This window comes from Colobus angolensis, unplaced genomic scaffold, assembly GCF_000951035.1.
Source record: "Colobus angolensis palliatus isolate OR3802 unplaced genomic scaffold, Cang.pa_1.0 Scaffold53, whole genome shotgun sequence".
Classification (NCBI taxonomy): Eukaryota; Metazoa; Chordata; class Mammalia; order Primates; family Cercopithecidae; genus Colobus; species Colobus angolensis.
Window position 1 is genome coordinate 12,237,830 of NW_012118821.1, and position 18,758 is coordinate 12,256,587.

At 43.4% G+C, this 18,758-nt stretch overlaps 1 protein-coding gene across 1 annotated transcript in view; it reads right to left on the reverse strand.

Moving 5' to 3' along the window:
• The window catches only part of TPO (thyroid peroxidase), a 152,134-nt gene that overhangs the window by 59,928 nt on the left and 73,448 nt on the right, over window positions 1-18,758 (reverse strand). The window contains exons 4-5 of the mRNA XM_011960987.1: window positions 10,697-10,826; window positions 8,279-8,485 (exon numbers count right to left, since the gene is read on the reverse strand). Of these exons, the coding sequence (XP_011816377.1) occupies window positions 8,279-8,485; window positions 10,697-10,826 (337 nt within the window). The remainder of the gene's footprint in view (window positions 1-8,278; window positions 8,486-10,696; window positions 10,827-18,758) is intronic.

Below are 18,758 nucleotides of genomic sequence, written 5' to 3' on the forward strand. Positions count from 1 at the left end.
CTGGAAACTCTCAGCAATAGAATCAAACAAGCAGAAGAAAGAACTTCAGAGCTCAAAGACAAGGTCTTCAGATTAACCCAATCCAACAAAGACAAAGAATAATAAAATACGAAGAAAGCCTCCAAGATGTCTGAGATCATGTCAAATGACCAAATCCAGGAATAATTAGTGTTCCTGAGGAAGAAGAGAAATCTAAAAGTTTGGAAAGTTTATTTTGGGGAATAATAGAGGAAAACTTCCCTGGCTTTGCTGGAGACCTAGACACCAAATACAAGAGGCTCAAAGAACACCTGGAGAATTCATCACTAAAAGATCATTGCCCAGGCACATTGTCATCAGGTTACCTAAAGTTAAGATGAAGAAAAGAATCTTAAGAGCTGTGAAACAAAAACACCAGGTAACCTACAAAGGAAAAACTTACCAGATTAACAGCAGATTTCTCAGCAGAAACCCTACAAGCTAGAAGGGTTTGGGACCCTATCTTTAGCCCCCTCAAACAAAACAATTATCAGCCAAAAATGTTGTATCCAGTGAAGCTAAGCTTCATAAATGAAGGAAAGATACAATCTTTATTAGACAAACAAATGATGAGAAAATTCACCCCTACCGAGGCAGCACTACAAGAACTGCTAAAAGGAGCTCTGAATCTTGAAAAAAATCCTGGAAACACATCCAAACACAACCTCTTTAAAGCATAAATCTCACAGGACCTATAAAACAAAAATACAATTTTAAAAAAACAGCAAAATCACAAAAACCCAAGGTGTACAGGCAACAAACAGCACAATGACTGGAATGATACCTCACATCTCAATACTACCATTGAATGTAAATGGTCTAAATGCTCCACTTAAAAGATACAGAATTGCAGAATGGATAAGAATTAAGCAACCATCTGCTGCCTTCAAGAGACATGCCTAACACATAAGGACTCACATAAACTTAAGGGGTAGAAAAAGGCATGCCATGCAAATAGACACCGAAAGCAAGCAGGAGTAGCTATTCTTATGTCAGACAAAATAAACTTTAAAGCAACAGTGGTTAAAAAAGACAAAGAGGGTCATTATAATGATAAGAGGCCTTGTCTAACAAGAAAATATCACAATCCTAAATAAATATGCACCTAACCCTGGAGCTCCCAAATTTATAAAACAATTACTAATAGAACTAAGAAATGAGATAGACAGCAACATAATAATAGTGGGGGACTTCAATACTCCACTGATAGCCCTAGACAGGTCATCAAGACAGAAAGTCAACAAAGAAAGAGTGTAAACTATACCCTAGAACAAATGGACTTAACAGATATTTACAGAACATTCTACCCAACAACCACAGAATACACATTCTATTCAACAGTACATGGAACTTTCTCTGAGATAGACCATATGATAGGTCTCAAAATGAGCCTCAATAAATTTAAGAAAATTGAAATTATATCAAGCACTCTCTCAGACCACAGTGGAATAAAACTGGAAATCAACTCCAAAAGGAACCTTCAAAACCATGCAAATACATGGAAATGAAACAACCTGCTCCTGAATGACCACTGGGTCAAAAATGAAATCAAGATGGAAATTAAAAAATTCTTTGGGGCCAGGTGGTGGCTCATGCCTGTAATCCTAGCACTTTGGGAGGCCGAGGCCAGTGGATCACCCGAGATCAGGAGTTCCAGACCAGTCTGGCCAACTTGGTGAAACTCCATCTCTACTAAAAATACAAAAGATTAGCTGGGCGTGGTGGTGGAAGCCTGTAATCCCAGCTACTTGGGATCCTGAGGCAGGAGAATCACTTGAACCCGGGAGGTGGAGGTTGCAGTGAGCTGAGATTGTGCCACTACACTCCAGCCTGGGCAACAAGAGTGAAACTCCATCTCAAAAAAAAAAAAAAATTATTCAAACTGAATAACGATAATGACACAACCTATCAAAACCTCCAGGATACAGCAAAGGCCGTGCTAAGAGGAAAGTTCATAGCCCTAAATGCCTACATAAAAAATCTGAAAGAGCACAAACTGACAATCTAGGGTTACACCTTAAGGAATTAGAGAAACAAGAACAAACCAAACCCGAACCCAGCAGAAGAAAGGAAATAACCAAGATCAGAGCAGAACTAAATGAAATTGAAACAGCAACAACAAAAATACAAAAGATAAATGAAATAAAAACCTGGTTCTTTGAAAAGATAAATAAAATTGATAGACCATTAACAAGGTTAACCAAGAAAAGAAGAGAGAAAATCCAAATAAGCTCAATTAGAAGGGAAATGGGAGATATTACAACTGACACCACTTAAATACAAAAGATCATTCATGGCTACTATGAACACCTTTATGCACATCAACTAGGAAACCTAGAGGTGATGGATAAATTTCTGGAAAGATATAACCCCCCTAGCTTAAATCAGGAAGAATTAGATACCCTGAACAATAACAAGCAGTAAGATTGAAATGGTAACACAAAAATTACCAACAAAAGAAGTCCAGGACAGACAAATTCACAGCAGAATTCTGCCAGACATTCAAAGAAGAATTGTTACCAATCCTATTGACACTACTCCACAAGACAGAGAAACAGGCAACCCTTCCTAAATCATTCTATGATGCCAGTGTCACCCTAATAGTAAAACCAGAAAAGGACATAACTGAAAAAGAAAACTACAGACCAATATCCCTGACGAACATAGATGCTAAAATCCTTAACAAAATATTAGCTAACCAAGTCCAATGCATATCAAAAAGATAATCCACCATGATCAGGTGGGTTTCATACCAGGGATGCAGGGATGGCTTAAAATACACAAGTCAATAAATGTGATACATCACGTAAACAGAATGAAAAGCAGAAATCACATGATCGTCTCAATAGATGCATAAAAAGTATTCGACAAGATCCAGCATCCCTTTATGATGAAAACTCAGCAAAATAGGCATACAAGGGAAATACTTCAATGTAATAAAAGCCATCTATGACAAACTCACAGCCAACATAATTCTGAATGGGGAAAAATGTAAAGCATTCCCTCTGAGAAGTGGAACAAGACAAGGATGCCCACCCTCACCACTCCTCTTCAACGTAGTACTGGAAGTCCTAGCCAGAGCAATCAGACAAAAGAAATAAAGGGCATCCAAATCAGCGAAGAGGAAGTCAGTCTGTCACTGTTTGCTGAAGATATTATCGTTTACCTTGAAAACTCTAAGGACTCTACCAGAAAGCTCCTAGAACTGATAAAAGATTTCAGCAAAGTTTCTGGATACAAGATTAATGTATACAAATCAGTAGCTCTTCTATACACCAACAGCAACCAAGTGGAGAATCAAATCAAGAACTCAACCCCTTTTACAATAGCTGCAAAAAAAAAAAAAAAAAAAGAAAAGAAAAGAAAAGAAAAAAAAGAAAGAAAGAAAGAAAAAAAGGAAAGAAAAGAAAAGAAATACTTAGAAATATACCTAACCAAGGAGGTGAAAGACCTCTACAAGGAAAACTACAAAATAAAACACTGCTGAAAAAAACTACAGACAACACAAACAAATCGGACACATCCCATACTCACGGACGGGTAGAGTCAGTATTGTAAAAACAACCATACTGCCAAAAGCAATCTATTAATTCGACACAATTCCCATCAAAATACCACCATCACTCTTCACCAAATTAGAAAAAAAATCCTAAAATTCATATGGAACACAAAAAGAGCCTGCATAGCCAAAGCAAGATCAAGCAGAAAGAACAAATCTGGAGGCATCACATTACTTGATTTCAAACTATACTGTAAGGTCATAGTCACCAAAACAGCATATATGGGTATAAAAATAAGTACATAGACCAATGGAAGAGAATAGAGAACCCAGAAATAAACCCAAATACGTACAGCCAATTGATCTTCAACAATGCAAACAAAAACAAAAAGTGGGCAAAGGACCTCCTATTCAACAAATGATGCTGCGATAACTGGCAAGTCATGTGTAGGAGAATGAAACTAGATCCTCATCTCTCACCTTATACAGAAACAACTCAAGATGGATCAAGGACTTAAGTCTAAGACCTGAAACTATAAAAACTCTATAAGATAACATTGGAAAAACTCTTCTAGACATGGTTCAGGCAAGGATTTAATGACCAAGAACCCAAAAGCAAATTCAATAAAAACAAAGATAAATAGTTGGGACTTAACTAAACTAAAGAGCTTGTGCACAGCAAAAGGAACAGTCAGCAGAGTAAACAGACACCTCACAGAGTGGGAGAAAATCTTCACAATCCATACATCTGGCAAAGGATTAATATCCAGAATCTACAACGAACTCAAACAAATCAGTAAGGAAAACCAAACAATCGCATCAAAAAATGGGCTAAGGGCATGAATAGAGAATTCTCAAAAGAAGATACACAAATGGCCAACAAACGTATGAAAAAATGCTCAGCATCACTAATCATCAGGAAATGCAAATCAAAACGCAATGCAATGGCACCTTACTCTGGCAAGGATGGCCGCAATAAAAAAATCAACAAATAATAGATGTTGGTGTGGATGTGGTGAAAAGGGAGCAACACTTCTACCCTGCCGGTGGGAACGTAAATTAGTACAACCACTGTTGAAAACACCATGGAGATTCCTTAAAGGGCTAAAAGTAGAACTACTGTTTGATCCAGCGATCCCATTACTGGGTATCTACCCAGAGGAAAAGAAGTCATATACGAAAAAAATACTGGCACACGCACGTTTATAGCTGCACAATTCACAATTGCCAAACTGTGGAAGCAGCACAAATGCCCATCAATCAACGAGTGGATAAAGAAACTGTGAAATACACACACACACACACACACACACACGATTATATATATATGATGGAATACTACTCCGCCATAAAAAGGAATGAATTAATGGCATTTGCAGCGACCTGGTTGATATTGGAGACCATTATTCCAAGTGAAGTAACTCAAGAATTGAAAACCAAACATTTTATGTTCTCACTCATAAGTGGGACCTCAGCTATGAGGATGTAAAGGCATAAGAATGACACAGTAGACTTTGGGGACTCAGGGGGAAATGATGGGAAGGGAGTGAGGGATAAAAGGCTACAAATTGTGTTCAGTGTATACTGCTTAGGTGACAAGTGCACCAAAATCTCACAGATCACCACTGAAGAACTTACTCATGTCACCAAACACCACCTGTTGCCAATAACTTATGGAAATAACAAAATTCCAACCTGAACATAATTCATAATCCACTAACTCCACTTTGTATTATGTACCTAGAGATACACATTGGTGTGCATGAGAAGGCTTGGGTAGGTTTTAGGTTTTTGATACATTCATAGCTACATATTTTCTGCAGTGGATGGGGGGTTTGTAGCACCCAGTGGAACATCATCGGGCTGGCTGCATCCCCACTTAGCTGAGACCAGAAGGAGCGAGGGCATGAAGAAAAGCCTGGTCCTAAAATAGAGGATGCTGCGAAGCTCTCACAGCTCCCTAGATGCTCCTGGGCTGAGTGAGGCAGTAGTCAGAGACTCGAAACACTTTAATTTATAGTCTCATGGAGTTGCTGGAAACATGTTTCTCTAAGGAAAATTGAATAAACATAGATATGATAAATTATGTGGATCATTTTCTGTTTTGCTTTGGGATTCTAAAGTCCCAACTTGCTCCGAACTCACTAAGAACTTTTACCCTCACACTCCACTGTAAATACTCAGAGACTAAACTGGATGGTTTCAGTGTAAAGGACGTCAAACATTTAAAAGCACTGATTTATGATGTGTCATCTACTGGGTTTACGGAGCTACTCCTAGAGTATATCATATATTTTTCATCTCACTGGAGTGGCTGTTAGCTCAATCACAGAGTTTTTGCAGAGATTCTGCTTGGGAGCCACTTAGCTGGGAACGAGGGCCTCTGCTTGGCTGACTGTTCATTGCTGAAGATACAGGTACTTCTCCAAGATCTAATAGCTCCAGTGTTAACAGATGAGAACTTTGGGGTCCTGGGTATGAAGAATGAACACTAGGGCCAGGCGTGGTGGCTCACACCTGTAATCCCAACATTTGGGAGGCCGAGGCAGGTGGATCAGTTGAGGTCAGGAGTTTAAGACCAGCCTGGGCAACATGGTGAAACTCTGTCTCTACTGAAAATAGAAAAATTAGCCGGGCATGGTGGTGCATGCCTGGAGTCCCAGCTACACAGGAGGCTGAGGCAGGAGAATTGCTTAAATCTGGGAGCTGGAGGTCGCAGTGAGCTGAGATTGTGCCACTGCAGTCTGGGCAACAGAGCAAGACTCCAGCTCAAAAAAAAAAAGAGAATGAACCCCCAGGTTAGAGGGACATGCTGCAGCGGGGGTCACTTCAGGGATGGCTGGTGAGGAGGCTCTGCAGAGAAGAGCGAGGGACTCCCCCCGTCATCCAGGGTCTGAGCCCCGCATGTGAGAGAGTGTGACCTCCTCCCAGGGACAGGCTGGAACGGGCTGAAATTCAGTTTCTATGATTGATACAATCTTTATGGTGCTCCTTTTCCTCCTTTCCCCCAATATTATTCCTTTTGGGATATTTGGTTTAGATACCTTGATTTTGCCCATTGGGACCTTCTCTGCAGATGCCCAGAATTTTATAACTGCTGGTTTATGTAACTGTCCTGCCCCTCTTCCAGGGACCAGCCTGTCTTCCTTTTCACCCTGCCCAGCACACAGCTCAGCAGGGCACAGAATAACTGCCAGTGAAGTTTTATTGAATGAATGTTAGAGAGGACACGAACCTGAAATCATCTGTGCTCTTAAGTAGAAAATGTCCCTTGCTGGCTGAGCACGGTGGCTCATACCTGTAATCCCAGCACTGTGGGAGGCTGAGGCAGGTAGATCACAAGGTCAGGAGTTCGAGACCAGCCTGGCCAATATGGTGAAACCCCATCTCTACTAAAAATACAAAAATTAGCCAGGTGTGGTGGGGTGCACCTGTAGTCCCAGCTACCCGGGAAGCTAAGGCAGAAGAATTACTTGAACCTGGGAGGTAGAGGTTGCAGTGAGCTGAGATTATACCACTGCACTCCAGCCTGAGTGACTGAATGAGACCCTATCTTTAAAAAAAAAAAAAAGAAAAGAAAAATAAAATAAAGAAAATGTCCCTTGTTAACTTCAAGGCTGGCTTCCAGACAGAAGTAAAATTAAAAGCCTACCTATATTGTCTCTTTCTTTTCTGGTAAGAGTGAACATTTGTGCAATATTAATGGAGAGTAATTCTGCAATAGTTATCAAAATTCCGTGACTTAGCAATCTTACCCCTGGATCCACCAGGTGTACACATGTGCACAAAGACTGAGGGCCACGTGTGCTCTTTGCTTCATTATTTGTGACAGCATAAAAACAGCAACGAAGCAGAAAGCAACTCATGCTCATTAATAAGGGACGTGGTTAGACAGATTACAATGCACACACAAATGGAATATTAAGAAGTCACAAACAATCAACATTTCTGTTCACTTAATGCTATGCAGACATGTATAAGAACTATTGCTGAGTGGTCCTTACCAGGCACTGAGCGTGCACATGATGTGACACAGAGGATGAGAAAAAGCGCAGGTATACATGGGATCACATGCTCTATTTACACACGTGCCCACACACTAACTTACATGCTATAAATACACATGCCCACATAGTATCTTATATACACACAAGTCCACAAACTCTCTTATATGCCATATACACATGTGCCCACACACTGTCTTATATGCTATATACACACATGCCCACAACTATCTTATGTGCCATAGACACATGCCCACACACTATTTTGTGTGCCATATACACACGTGCCCACACACTATCTTACATCCTATATACACACGTGCCCACACAGTATCTTATACGATATATACACCCATGCCCACACACTATCTTATATGCCATATACACACATGCCCACACAGTATCTTATATGCTGTATACACATGTGCCCACACACTCTTATATGCTATATACACACATGCCCACCCACGATCATATATGCTAATACACGTGCCCACACATAATCCTATACGCTATATACACGTGACCACACACTATCATAGATGCCATATACACATCTGCCCACACGCTGTCTTATACGCTATATATATGTGTATCCAGATAATTTCCAGTGAGATGCACGGGATATTCACAACTGTTACCCCTGGGACTAGGACAACAGAAACAGACATTCACATTTTATTTTGTACTGTTCTGTTTGACATTTTAAATAGCACTTAGTTTCATAATAAACATAACAACGTTTCCTAAAACTTACTTGTATGGGAAAACACGGGTTTTGGTTCTCACAAGTCACCTGGCAGTCAGCCCCTCCCGCAAAGGCAGCTTTGCTGGTGCTCTGCGGTGTGAACGCGATGTCATGGTCGATGTATTGTCCCCATGCCATCAGGAGGTCAGAATAGCGGTCATCATCTGTGACAACCTCATTTGAAACTTGAATGACATGTCGTGTCACCTCCCGGACCTGGGTAGGAAGAGACCATTGGTCAGGCCATAGGAGACCCCATGGAGAAGAAAGATGGCGCTTTGGGATCATGTAGTTCCTAGTGTGGCTCCTGTTCACAGAGCTCCAGGTGCCGCTAGGAGATCTGTGCCCTGGAGCTAGGGCGGGAGGAGCGTGAGCTTTGAAGACAGAAGGCCTTGGACTCGAATCCCTGCTTTGGTTTGTGGTGGCCGGAGGGCCTGGCTTTAACTTCCCTCAGCCCTCGCTTCCTCATCTTTAAGTTAATACAGAAAGGTTGATCTTTCAGGGTTGTTGTCAGGATTAAGTGAAGAGTCGTCTATTTTGAGTCCATGACTCAGAGGGCAGAGCCTCCAGCCACAGGCGATTACTCCTTGGCCTTGAAGCCTAAGGGACGTTGCCTGGCTGGATTTCCATGTGGGTTGGGAGGAGTGACTCCCCTTCCTTTCCTTTCTCCACCCAGACGTCTGCTGCTGTTACGTTTAACACCGTTCTGCCAGGGCATCTGGAGAGCAGACGACAGGCTTCCCTGTCTCACAGGCTAGGTCCAGATGGAGAGGAATTTTGTCCTGGATGGATCTTACCCTGAGCCTGCCCTACCTGATGTGGATGATTTATATGGCGAGATTTGGATTGGATTTTGGGCCTGGAGTTGGTGCTGTCATGGGATGGGGTTTGGGGGAACCGTGGGATGGGGTGAGCATGTTACGTACGAGGACGGGGCGTGAATCTTTGAGGGTCAGTGGGTCATCTGTGGAGGCAGAAAAATGCCTCTTGCACAACATCCATTCACGAATCCTTGGAGCCTGCGGATGCGATTACATTAAGGGCCTTGAGATGGGAAGGTTGTCCCGGGTCTCCACGAGTGTTCAGTCCAATCACCTGGGTCCTAAAAGCTGGAGGCCCTCTCCTGACTGGAGGTGGAGCTGTGACTCTAAACAAAGGCACAGAGACATACAACATTGCTGGCTTTGAAGGAGGGGCCACGAGCCAGAGGACGCGGGCACCTCCAGAACTGGAATTGCCAGGAAAGGGGTTCTCCACTGGAACTCCCAGAAAGAACCAGCTCTGCCACACCTTGATTTAAGCCAAGTGAGACATCAGACACTGATTACAAAACTGGAAGATCACATTTATGTTGTTTTCAGCCACTAAATTTGGAGTAATTTGTCACAGCTGAGTAGAAAACTGACACAACTTACATTTAAGGACACTTGAACTCTGATTTTTCTCAACAGTGATATAATACTGAGCAAATATGGGTTTACAGAATCATAGGCTCATACTACTGAGAGTTTAAGAAGCCTCGGGGGTTGAACTGGTCTCTACTGTTAAGCACAAGGTGGGTAAGACAGTGTTATCCCATTTTAGGGATTGTCATTGGCCAAGAAGGCAAGTGACTTGCAGGAAGCCAGTGGGAGCAGAGCGTGAGCCCAATCCCCTCGTCCCAGCTGCTGGGAGAACTGAGCTGTCCTCAGTGACTCAGCCTCCAGCTCTACCCAGGGCTGCTCACGGCTTCTGGGCACACCAGGTCCTCTTACTAAAAGCCCACCTGGGAAAATAGCCAAGGTAAAGTTGCTGGCTTTCGTAGGGGAACGCTGTGCTGGTATATCTGTCCACAGCTGGTCTGAGTCAGACCTGAGTCCTACTACCTGGCCTCTTTGGGCTAAACAGAACATCTACTGCTGTATTTCTAGATAATGTCGTCACTGAACATGGCACAAGAGCAAACAGACTGGCTGATTCATTGAAATGAGTAGTTAAATTACAAGCAAAATGACCCATTTTTTGACCAAATAGACCCATAGATTCTACTAGGCCATGACTGTTCAGCAAATAAATTCACCTCTGGGAGAAAAGTGACCATCTTTACGTCAGCGAGTGGATTGCTGAACTCAAAGGCATCTTGGGATGTACCGAGCCCACATGATGGGTAAAGGAACTTACCTGAAAACACCGAAGTGATTTTCAGGAACAGAAATGTTAGGGTTGAGAGAACTTAATTTAAATCTGCAGGGTTCCAATCTCCCTGAGCCTTGGCGCCTAAGCCATAGGGCAGAAACAGTGATTGCTACACCAAAGGGAGGCTGGGAGGATCTGAGGGAGTTGCACGTGGCGCCCAGCATGAGCAAGAACCCAGTAAACGGCTATTTCCCTCCCTCAGCATCACAGGACCCGATCTTCGTCCAGGGTAGCAGTGTCCCGAATACCCACCGGGGGCAGTGGGAACCCGTTGTGCAAGAAGCTGGGGTTCCAGCCTCGGGGCTGACTGAAGCCGTCCTCGTAGACTGGAGGGAGCCATCGTGCCAGGGCTATGTTGGAGGCACCCCATCTGGGGTGGTCTCTGTGGAGACAAACGCAAGGATGTGTTTGAGATGGCGGAGAAGAACACAGAAGCTGAGTCCCAGATATAAGGAACCATTCTCAGGGTGAGTACGTGGGGTCTCTACGGAGGCCCAAGGGGCACAGCTCCCCAGAAGACCCGAAATGCCTCCTGGAGGCCCAGGTCATGGCTGGATTCCAGGGAGCTCATCCCAGAGGCTCGGTTCCCACAGGCGCCCTCTCCTGAGCGCGGCACATGCTGTCTGGAGGCGGCTGCCTGCAGGGTTCCTTCCCACTCCCCTTCTGGAAAGTTTCTCCTACTGTTTTCCGAAGGAGGGTCTCCCACCCTTCTAGAATGTACCAGGGGCAGTTCTCTGGAGGAGAGAAACTTCTGGTACTCCAAACAAAGAGATCATTTGAAATCCTTTGGCATAAAACATCCTTTAATCAAAGCACCATGAAGCCACCAGGGTGTCGCGCCTGTTCCTGCCTTGTGTGATTGTCCAGGCGAGCTTGCGGGAACTGAGGAAGTTGCTGGTTTTCTGATTTCAGAAGTGAGATGGTTGTCAAAGGAACCATTAATACATGAATTTGAATTAAAAATAAAATAAGTTAAAAATAAAGTTAAGTCTCTCCTGAGAGAGAGAGTTGGTTGTATTTGGCTGTTTGATTTGGTGATGAGAATGGATTCAGCCAGTAGGCTAGATGGTGAGGTTTCCCATAAGTAGGCTGGTCTGCAGTTTCGTTCTGTTGGTCAAAATATATTCTGACAAAAATGTATTTGAAGTGCATGATGAGGTAAAGGTGTGTTGAACACTTTGATTTCACACCTAGTTCCGAGTGTACTGTGTTAAGCAAGGTGCCCCTAAGTTGAAGGGGTGTAGGCACAATTAACAGTCACTTGATGTGTCTTGGAACATTTTCTAGAAATTGAGGAAATAAAAGACTAAAGACTGGTAACTAATCCTTGTGCGAATCAGGTATTTTCCAATATTTTGTTTAGAAATTTGGAGGACAATGTTATTGAATTGTTTGCTGATATATGAATAAAAATCATTTTAATGATAGCTCGTCATATGTTCATTTTCTTCTACATCTCAGAAGGAGTTTTGAGGGCCAGATGGCATTCCTATGGCAGAACTTTTCCCAGTGACACAGTCCCAGGGGCGGGTTTCTAGGCACCTTCCATCTGCAAAGGTAAAAATAATCACAGGGTTGCTGCTGAACTGTCTGATCTATAGTATGTAGGATGGCCATGTAATTCCTAACTACAGTGGAATACTTTTGAGGAGACAGGAGCACTGTTAATTATTAATAGTTTCCTGGGGTAGAAGGCATAAATAGGAAGGACCTCGGGTAACCAGGATGCATGGCCCCTTGGCCAACAGCTGATGTTCAGCCAACTGCTGAAGGAACTAACGGAAACTCCACCCATCTCATCAATAAACTAATTCCATTAAATATTTATCTCTATGCATAATAATTACCAACATCTGTCATAGATCCATGCTGATTAAATCGATTATGTTCTAATAATGTGTAAAAAATAACTCAATCTTGAAGAAAACCATGAACAGAGACCCTTGTACTCACTGAACATTTTCTAAATAGGAAATTAAAATTTATAACATACATAAAAATGTAACATACAAAATAAAATACATATTCAAATATGTAAATGTATGGTAGGACTATATGAATGTGAAGAATATATAAATGAATATGCCAAATATATACCATGAGCATAAATATCTGTAGAGGATAGGTAAAATAAAGAACTATGTAAAACATATTAAAAATAAAGGACTTTCAAGTATAAAATATTCTACATTTGGAATAAAATGGCTCAATTTACAAGGCATAAATTATTCTGGATTTGGAAGGAAATATAGGGGAATTAGAATATAAAAGTCAATTCAAAGAGAAAAAACCAGAAATTTTTTGTTGGAAAAAAATAGGTTCCTTTTGTTAAAAATAAATACAGATTGTTTTGGGTCTAACCTTGTCATGATATCTGGGTCCATTGGTATCTGTCAGTCAAGCCCTGCGGGAATAACTGGCACTGGGGTTCTGTGTGTGGCAGCTGCAGAGTCAAGCAACACAACCAAGGCTGAGTCTGCAGAGTCTGAAGCTGCATCGTGGACAACTGGTATTGGAATGGAAGCCTTTGCAAGGCATAGGACGGAAGAGTCAGGCATGACTAGGATGCAGGCTTTGAAAATCCTCCCATGTATCTGATATGTAGACACTTAGAAAATATAAGGAGTGAAGTCTACAAGAATCATGACAAGATAAACAACTTTTTAAAACATTTGGAATGTTTGGGAATATAAATATTTAAAAATTAGTTGCGGTTTTGTCACTAAGTTACCATTGCCTTTATGGTTATAACATACATTAGTCATTCGTATTAAATATGACTGATTTAGATGTTCTGCATAGGAATGAAGGGACCAAGGTTCTGCTCAGAACTGTTTGTAACCTGGGCAACATTTGTGAAGGAAAGATTCGTTTTGCTCTTGAGGTAGACTGAAGAGCTGAGACTTCCAGTTTAAAAGTCTCTAAGGCCACCATGCAGCTCCGGATATTAGAGGAGAGGAGCTTTTATTCCTACTGTCGTGTACCTGCTGCTACTTCATCTAGGACACTTTCGAGGATGAGTGGTCAGCAGCGGCAGGAGGCTTGGGGACATGGTTACTTCTCTATGTCTGCAAGGATCGTAAGGGGAGAATAACTCTATTATTAATACTTTGTTAATCTCCAGTACACCAAAGTGGCTCAATTTGCAAAAATGTGTGGGAGAGTAACGCATATAATTAGCTGCAAGACGTCAGCATCTGAAGACTGGAAAGATTGCTTTAATAAAGTGTTCAGATTCGTTACAATTGGTTGGTCTTTATTGAAATTCCATAAAGTGTGGCTCATAGGGAGGTGCTAGATCACTCAATTAAAAATAATGAAATGCTAATTTAACTGCTTAAGCGGTGATTTTTTTTGCTGATTGACTTTTCTATTTCAGCAGTTCACTAGGACATTACAACAGCCCAAGAGCACTCACAGATGTTTGTTGTGGATGTTCCGCAAATGTGTCACCTTCACGGTCAGCAGGTCAGCAGGACTGAGAGGGTCCCTCTGAGACTTTGCTCAGCTCCTGTTGGAAAGACCCTTTCCCAGTGGAAAGCTATTGCACCGCACTGTTCCTTCATTAGATCTGGATTAACGGCAGCATCGGAAAAAGGATCATAAAGCTGACAAAATGAGCAAAGAGAAACATTTCCGGAGGAGAGTTTTAGGAGGGAGACCGAGGTCTGTGCTCCCGCCGAGGCTCCGAGTCACTCTGATTTCCCTGGGACACTAGCTCCCCTCTCCCAGGCACCTGGCAATGGAGACTTTGTGATTTCTGAATTCCAAAGAGAAAAGAAATTCTAAACTTCCATCTTGAAGAGAGCTGGAGCGTGAAGCTGTGGCCTGAGGCTTGAGAGACACAGGTCAATATGTTTGCCAGGTGTGGCTGTCCAGTAACAGCACATGGACACGCTCAGTGCCAGAGGTGTGTGCCGCCTGTGAAAAGAAGCACACAGCAATGCAGTGTGACATGCTGGGAGAGAAACAGTGGAAGAAATCAGCTTTCCACTCCTCTGCAACCACACCTCTTTCTCAGCTGGGCGGCGGCGGGACATGGGATGAGGGGGTTTGCTTCTCTGTATGGGAGGTGCTCACCCAGGAGCAGCTGACACCCTGCAGTCCTGCTGGGCCAGGTGCCCAAGGATCCAGCTTGTCACCAAAGATGCCTGACGCCCTGTCAGGTGGCTGGAAGTATGAAGAAACTCAGCTGTGATTTTTCCCATCTCGGTTGGAGCGACTTGATTGAAGGCAATTAAGACCAGACAGTTTGCAAAAAGCTGGGATTGTCACCAGCACGATCCCTGAGGCACATCTGAACCCTCCGAGGAAAACCCTTCAAAAGATGCAAATGCTTTCTGTAATCGGCATGAGCTCAGCTTTTTCCAAAAACTTTGAAAATCTTGTGTATTCTGGCGTCGTTTATACCCATCGTATGTTCTGCGATTTCCTAAGACGCCAAGGGCAATTCCACCTCTTTTTTCCTTAAAGACTAATACATTTATTTGAGGTCAAAGGTATTTTCTGTTTTTTTTGTTTTATCCCTTCAAGTGTCAATATTGCTAAATGATGTCTTAGTGCCACTGATGGATTTAAAAGTGCAACTTAAACTCTTAATAGACACATTTGTCGTTTAGTAAAAAACCGTTTCGAGCAATTGAACTTTCAATCTACAGGCACTTCTTAAAAGGAGACGATTGTGTCGAGGAGTTGCATCCAGCAAAACTCCACCAGGTCTCACCCTGCTGGATAATTTCATAAATTAGGTCAAAATGCAAATGAAAAACAAAGTGGGAGGGAAAACAAGGTGACTATGAATGTGAATTCAAGGCAAATAGGTAGAAAAAAAGAAAAGAGCTGTCAGACATCAGATATGAGGTGTTTTTAATATAAAACATCTGGATGGGAGATGCAACATTGAATTTATATTTTTGATTATTTGTAGGCAAATGACTATAGAGAATGATATACCAAGTTATATGTAGCAAATTATATGTTAAACCCAGGTAGATCTTAAGGGTTCTTCCAATAACTTACATGCCTATATGGAATTTTCCTTTCAGACGTGGTCGTCTCCTCCCACGTTCATGGGCTTTAAGGCTGTATGGGACAGAGCATGAACCCCGTGAAAGCGGCTCAGTGCGGAATTGCTGCAATGAAGGAAGTTGGCTTTGTCATCCCTGGTGGGATCGCTTCCTGCAGCTCACAGTGTCTACGCCACCTTCGTTCTCTGTGCATCCAGGAGGGAAGCACGTTTGGCAAGCCGGCGTCAGGGGAACCCAGTCCCAGCTTGAGTCTGTCCCGCCTGGATGGAAATTTCACCTGTGACCTGGCTCCACCCATCATCGAGGGTGTGCGCTACCTTGAGGGGCCAGGTCCTTCAGAACTCACCACTCAGTTGATGTTGTTCCTGCGCCGTGAAAAAGTTTGCTCTGATTCTGTGATGTGGTGATATTCCCAAGTCAATCAATCTCCAATCATTTAATTGCAGGAGGCTTCAACAACTGCTCTCGTAAAAAAACACATTGGGCTGTTTATAACATTCTGTGGTCAATACCATGGCCAGGAGCCCAGAGGTCCGAGGCTGAGGAGTGGCTGAAAAGTGACAGTCACCATAACTCTTACGATGTCCGGCTGTGGATGGCGTGCAAGGAGCCTGACAAGTGCTACCTTTTAACCAAAAACAGCCCTGTGCGGTGGGAATACTTCCCACATTACAGATGAGGAAGGGGAAGGCTCTGAGGATGAAGCCAGTCATGGAAGTGACCCTGGCGGGGAAGGAACCAGCCGACCCTTGGGTCGGGAGGGCTCAGCAGAGGCTCAGGGAAGAGGAAAGGAGGTGGACATGACATCTGCGAGCCCAGCCGATGCGTGCAGGAGCTGTGTGGAGCGTGGCGAGATGCAGACCACAGGCCCGGCTTCCATGTGCGGCCAGAGGGAGTCCATGAGTGTCCTCATCTGGGAGTGGGTATAGCCCAAATGTGTGGATGCCGGCAGGGCACAACATGCAGCCTCCTGGAAACCTCTGGAGGCGGGAGCAGCCCCTGCCTCCAATCCTGGGCTCCTCCTCCCAGGCAAGGCAGGACCCATGCGCTGTCAGGCGGGAGGGGCTGAAGCCGGCCTCTCTTCCTGCTGGACAGAATCCCGTGAGGCTTCTGCCACCTGCACCCCAGTGCAGAGCTGCCCCAGCAAGGTGTTCTGATGCTGCTGGTCCCTGTGTCTTTTTCTCAGCAGGCGCAAAGAGGAGTGTGGCTAATTGCCTAACTCACATTCTCTCCCTCTCTCTCATAATTATATACATGATGGTAAGAGTCTAGCAGTCGTCACCCACACACATATGGCTACTCAATTCATGATGCAGGCACTGGTGCACTTCATTGGGTAAAGGATAGTTCAGAATACATTAAATGTCACATACATATGCTTTCACACACACACATCTATACATACACACACACACACACGCCTCTATAAATACAGACCTCTCTCTTTATTATATATATACACACACACATACAAATCTACCTACATATACATGCCTCTATATATACATACACACCTACAGATATTGTTAGTAAAGAGTCATGCTCTGTAAAATAGTTGAAGAGATTTATTCTGAGCCAAATATGAGTGACCAATGGCCAGTGACTCAGCCCTCAGGAGATCCTGAGAAACGTATCCAAGGTGGTTGAGGCACAGCTCAGTTTCATATGTTTTAGGGAGACACGAGACATCAGTGGAATACATGTAAGATGTACATTGGTTCAGTCCAGAAAGGCAGGACATCCGGAAGTGGGGGCTTCCAGGTCAACGGTAGATTCAAAAATTTTCTGATTGGCAATTTTTTGAAAGAGTAAAGTTATTGTCTAAGGACTTGGGAGTGTCGGGGTTAAGACACGGGGTTGTAGAGACCAAGGTTTCATCATGCAGGTGAAGTCTCCAGACAGCGGGCTTCTGAGAGAATAGATTGTAAATGTTTTTTCTAGAGTTAAGTCTGTTCTAGCAGTAATTCCAAAAGGGAGGAGGGTGTCATGAGGCACATCTGACCTTGCTCTCCCCATCATGGTCTGAATTAGTTTTTCAGGTTAGTTTTGGAACGCCCTTGCTGAGAGGAAGGGTCAATTCAGATGATTGCAGTACTTAGAATTTTATTTTTGGTTTACAATATACACACACACACCCAGACACAGACACACACACACACACACACACCATGGTTGCCACCTCATATATTGCACAAAACATTAAATGAGATGGGTCACAGATCTAAATGTGACATGTAAAACAATAACATTTTCAGCAGAAAACACAAGAAAAATACCTTCACATCCTTCAGAGAAACCAAGATTCTTAAACACAACAAAAAAAGTTTTCTTTCCACGAAATAAGTAATTGATAAATGGGACTTCATTAAAAATATGAACAACTTTTCTCCAAAAGACAGCATGGAGAGTGAAAAGGCCAATCTCGGGTGGGAGAAGATATTTGTAAAACATTTCTCACTGAAGTCATATTCAGAAAATATGAGCATCTATAAATCAAATAAGACTCATCAAAAATGGCAAAAATATTTGAACTGGCACATCCCCCAAAAAAAGTCTCCAAATGGCCAATGAATGTATTTTAAAAGTGCTTAGTCACCAGGAAAAAATAAAGTTAAACCACAGGACACAGGAAATGCCACCCCCCCCCCCCCAACGAAGGGATAAAATGAAAGGGCTTGCAGTGGCGGGGATTGGGGAGGGCGTGGGACTCTTACACTTTGCTCCTGGGAGTGCAGATTGGAGCAGCCACTTGGGAGCATTGACCGGCACTCAGCAGAGAGGTACCCACACCTGCCCTGTAATGATGAGTATCTCCCTCAGCAAGGCAGGAGCAACTACATCTCCAAGGTGAGTGGAGGTGGAGAAGCCAGGCCCAGGGGTTACCATCTAACTTCCTTCCTATAAAAGCCAGGTCAGGGAAAACTGACTATGGCGATGAAGATCAAAACAGTGGTCACCTCTGGGGAGACAGCAAAATCTGGGAGGGGCCAGAAGGCAGCCCTCTGGGGTGCAAAGTCCCTGATCTGTATCTGGGGGCCCCTCATCTGGGGCCGCAGGCCCATGGGAGACTTGGCCACCTGTGCCTCCAGATTCACCCCCAAGCCCTGCATAAGTCATACTCCAATTTAATAGCAGGAATCTACTCATGGTCACAATGGAGATGGATTCTATCCACTGTGCCACTTATCCAACATGGTACTTCATCCAACATGGTACCTCCTACAGCAATGACTAGATCATACAAGCAAGAAGGAGCCTGCCCCATTCCCTTCCAACATGGTAGTTCC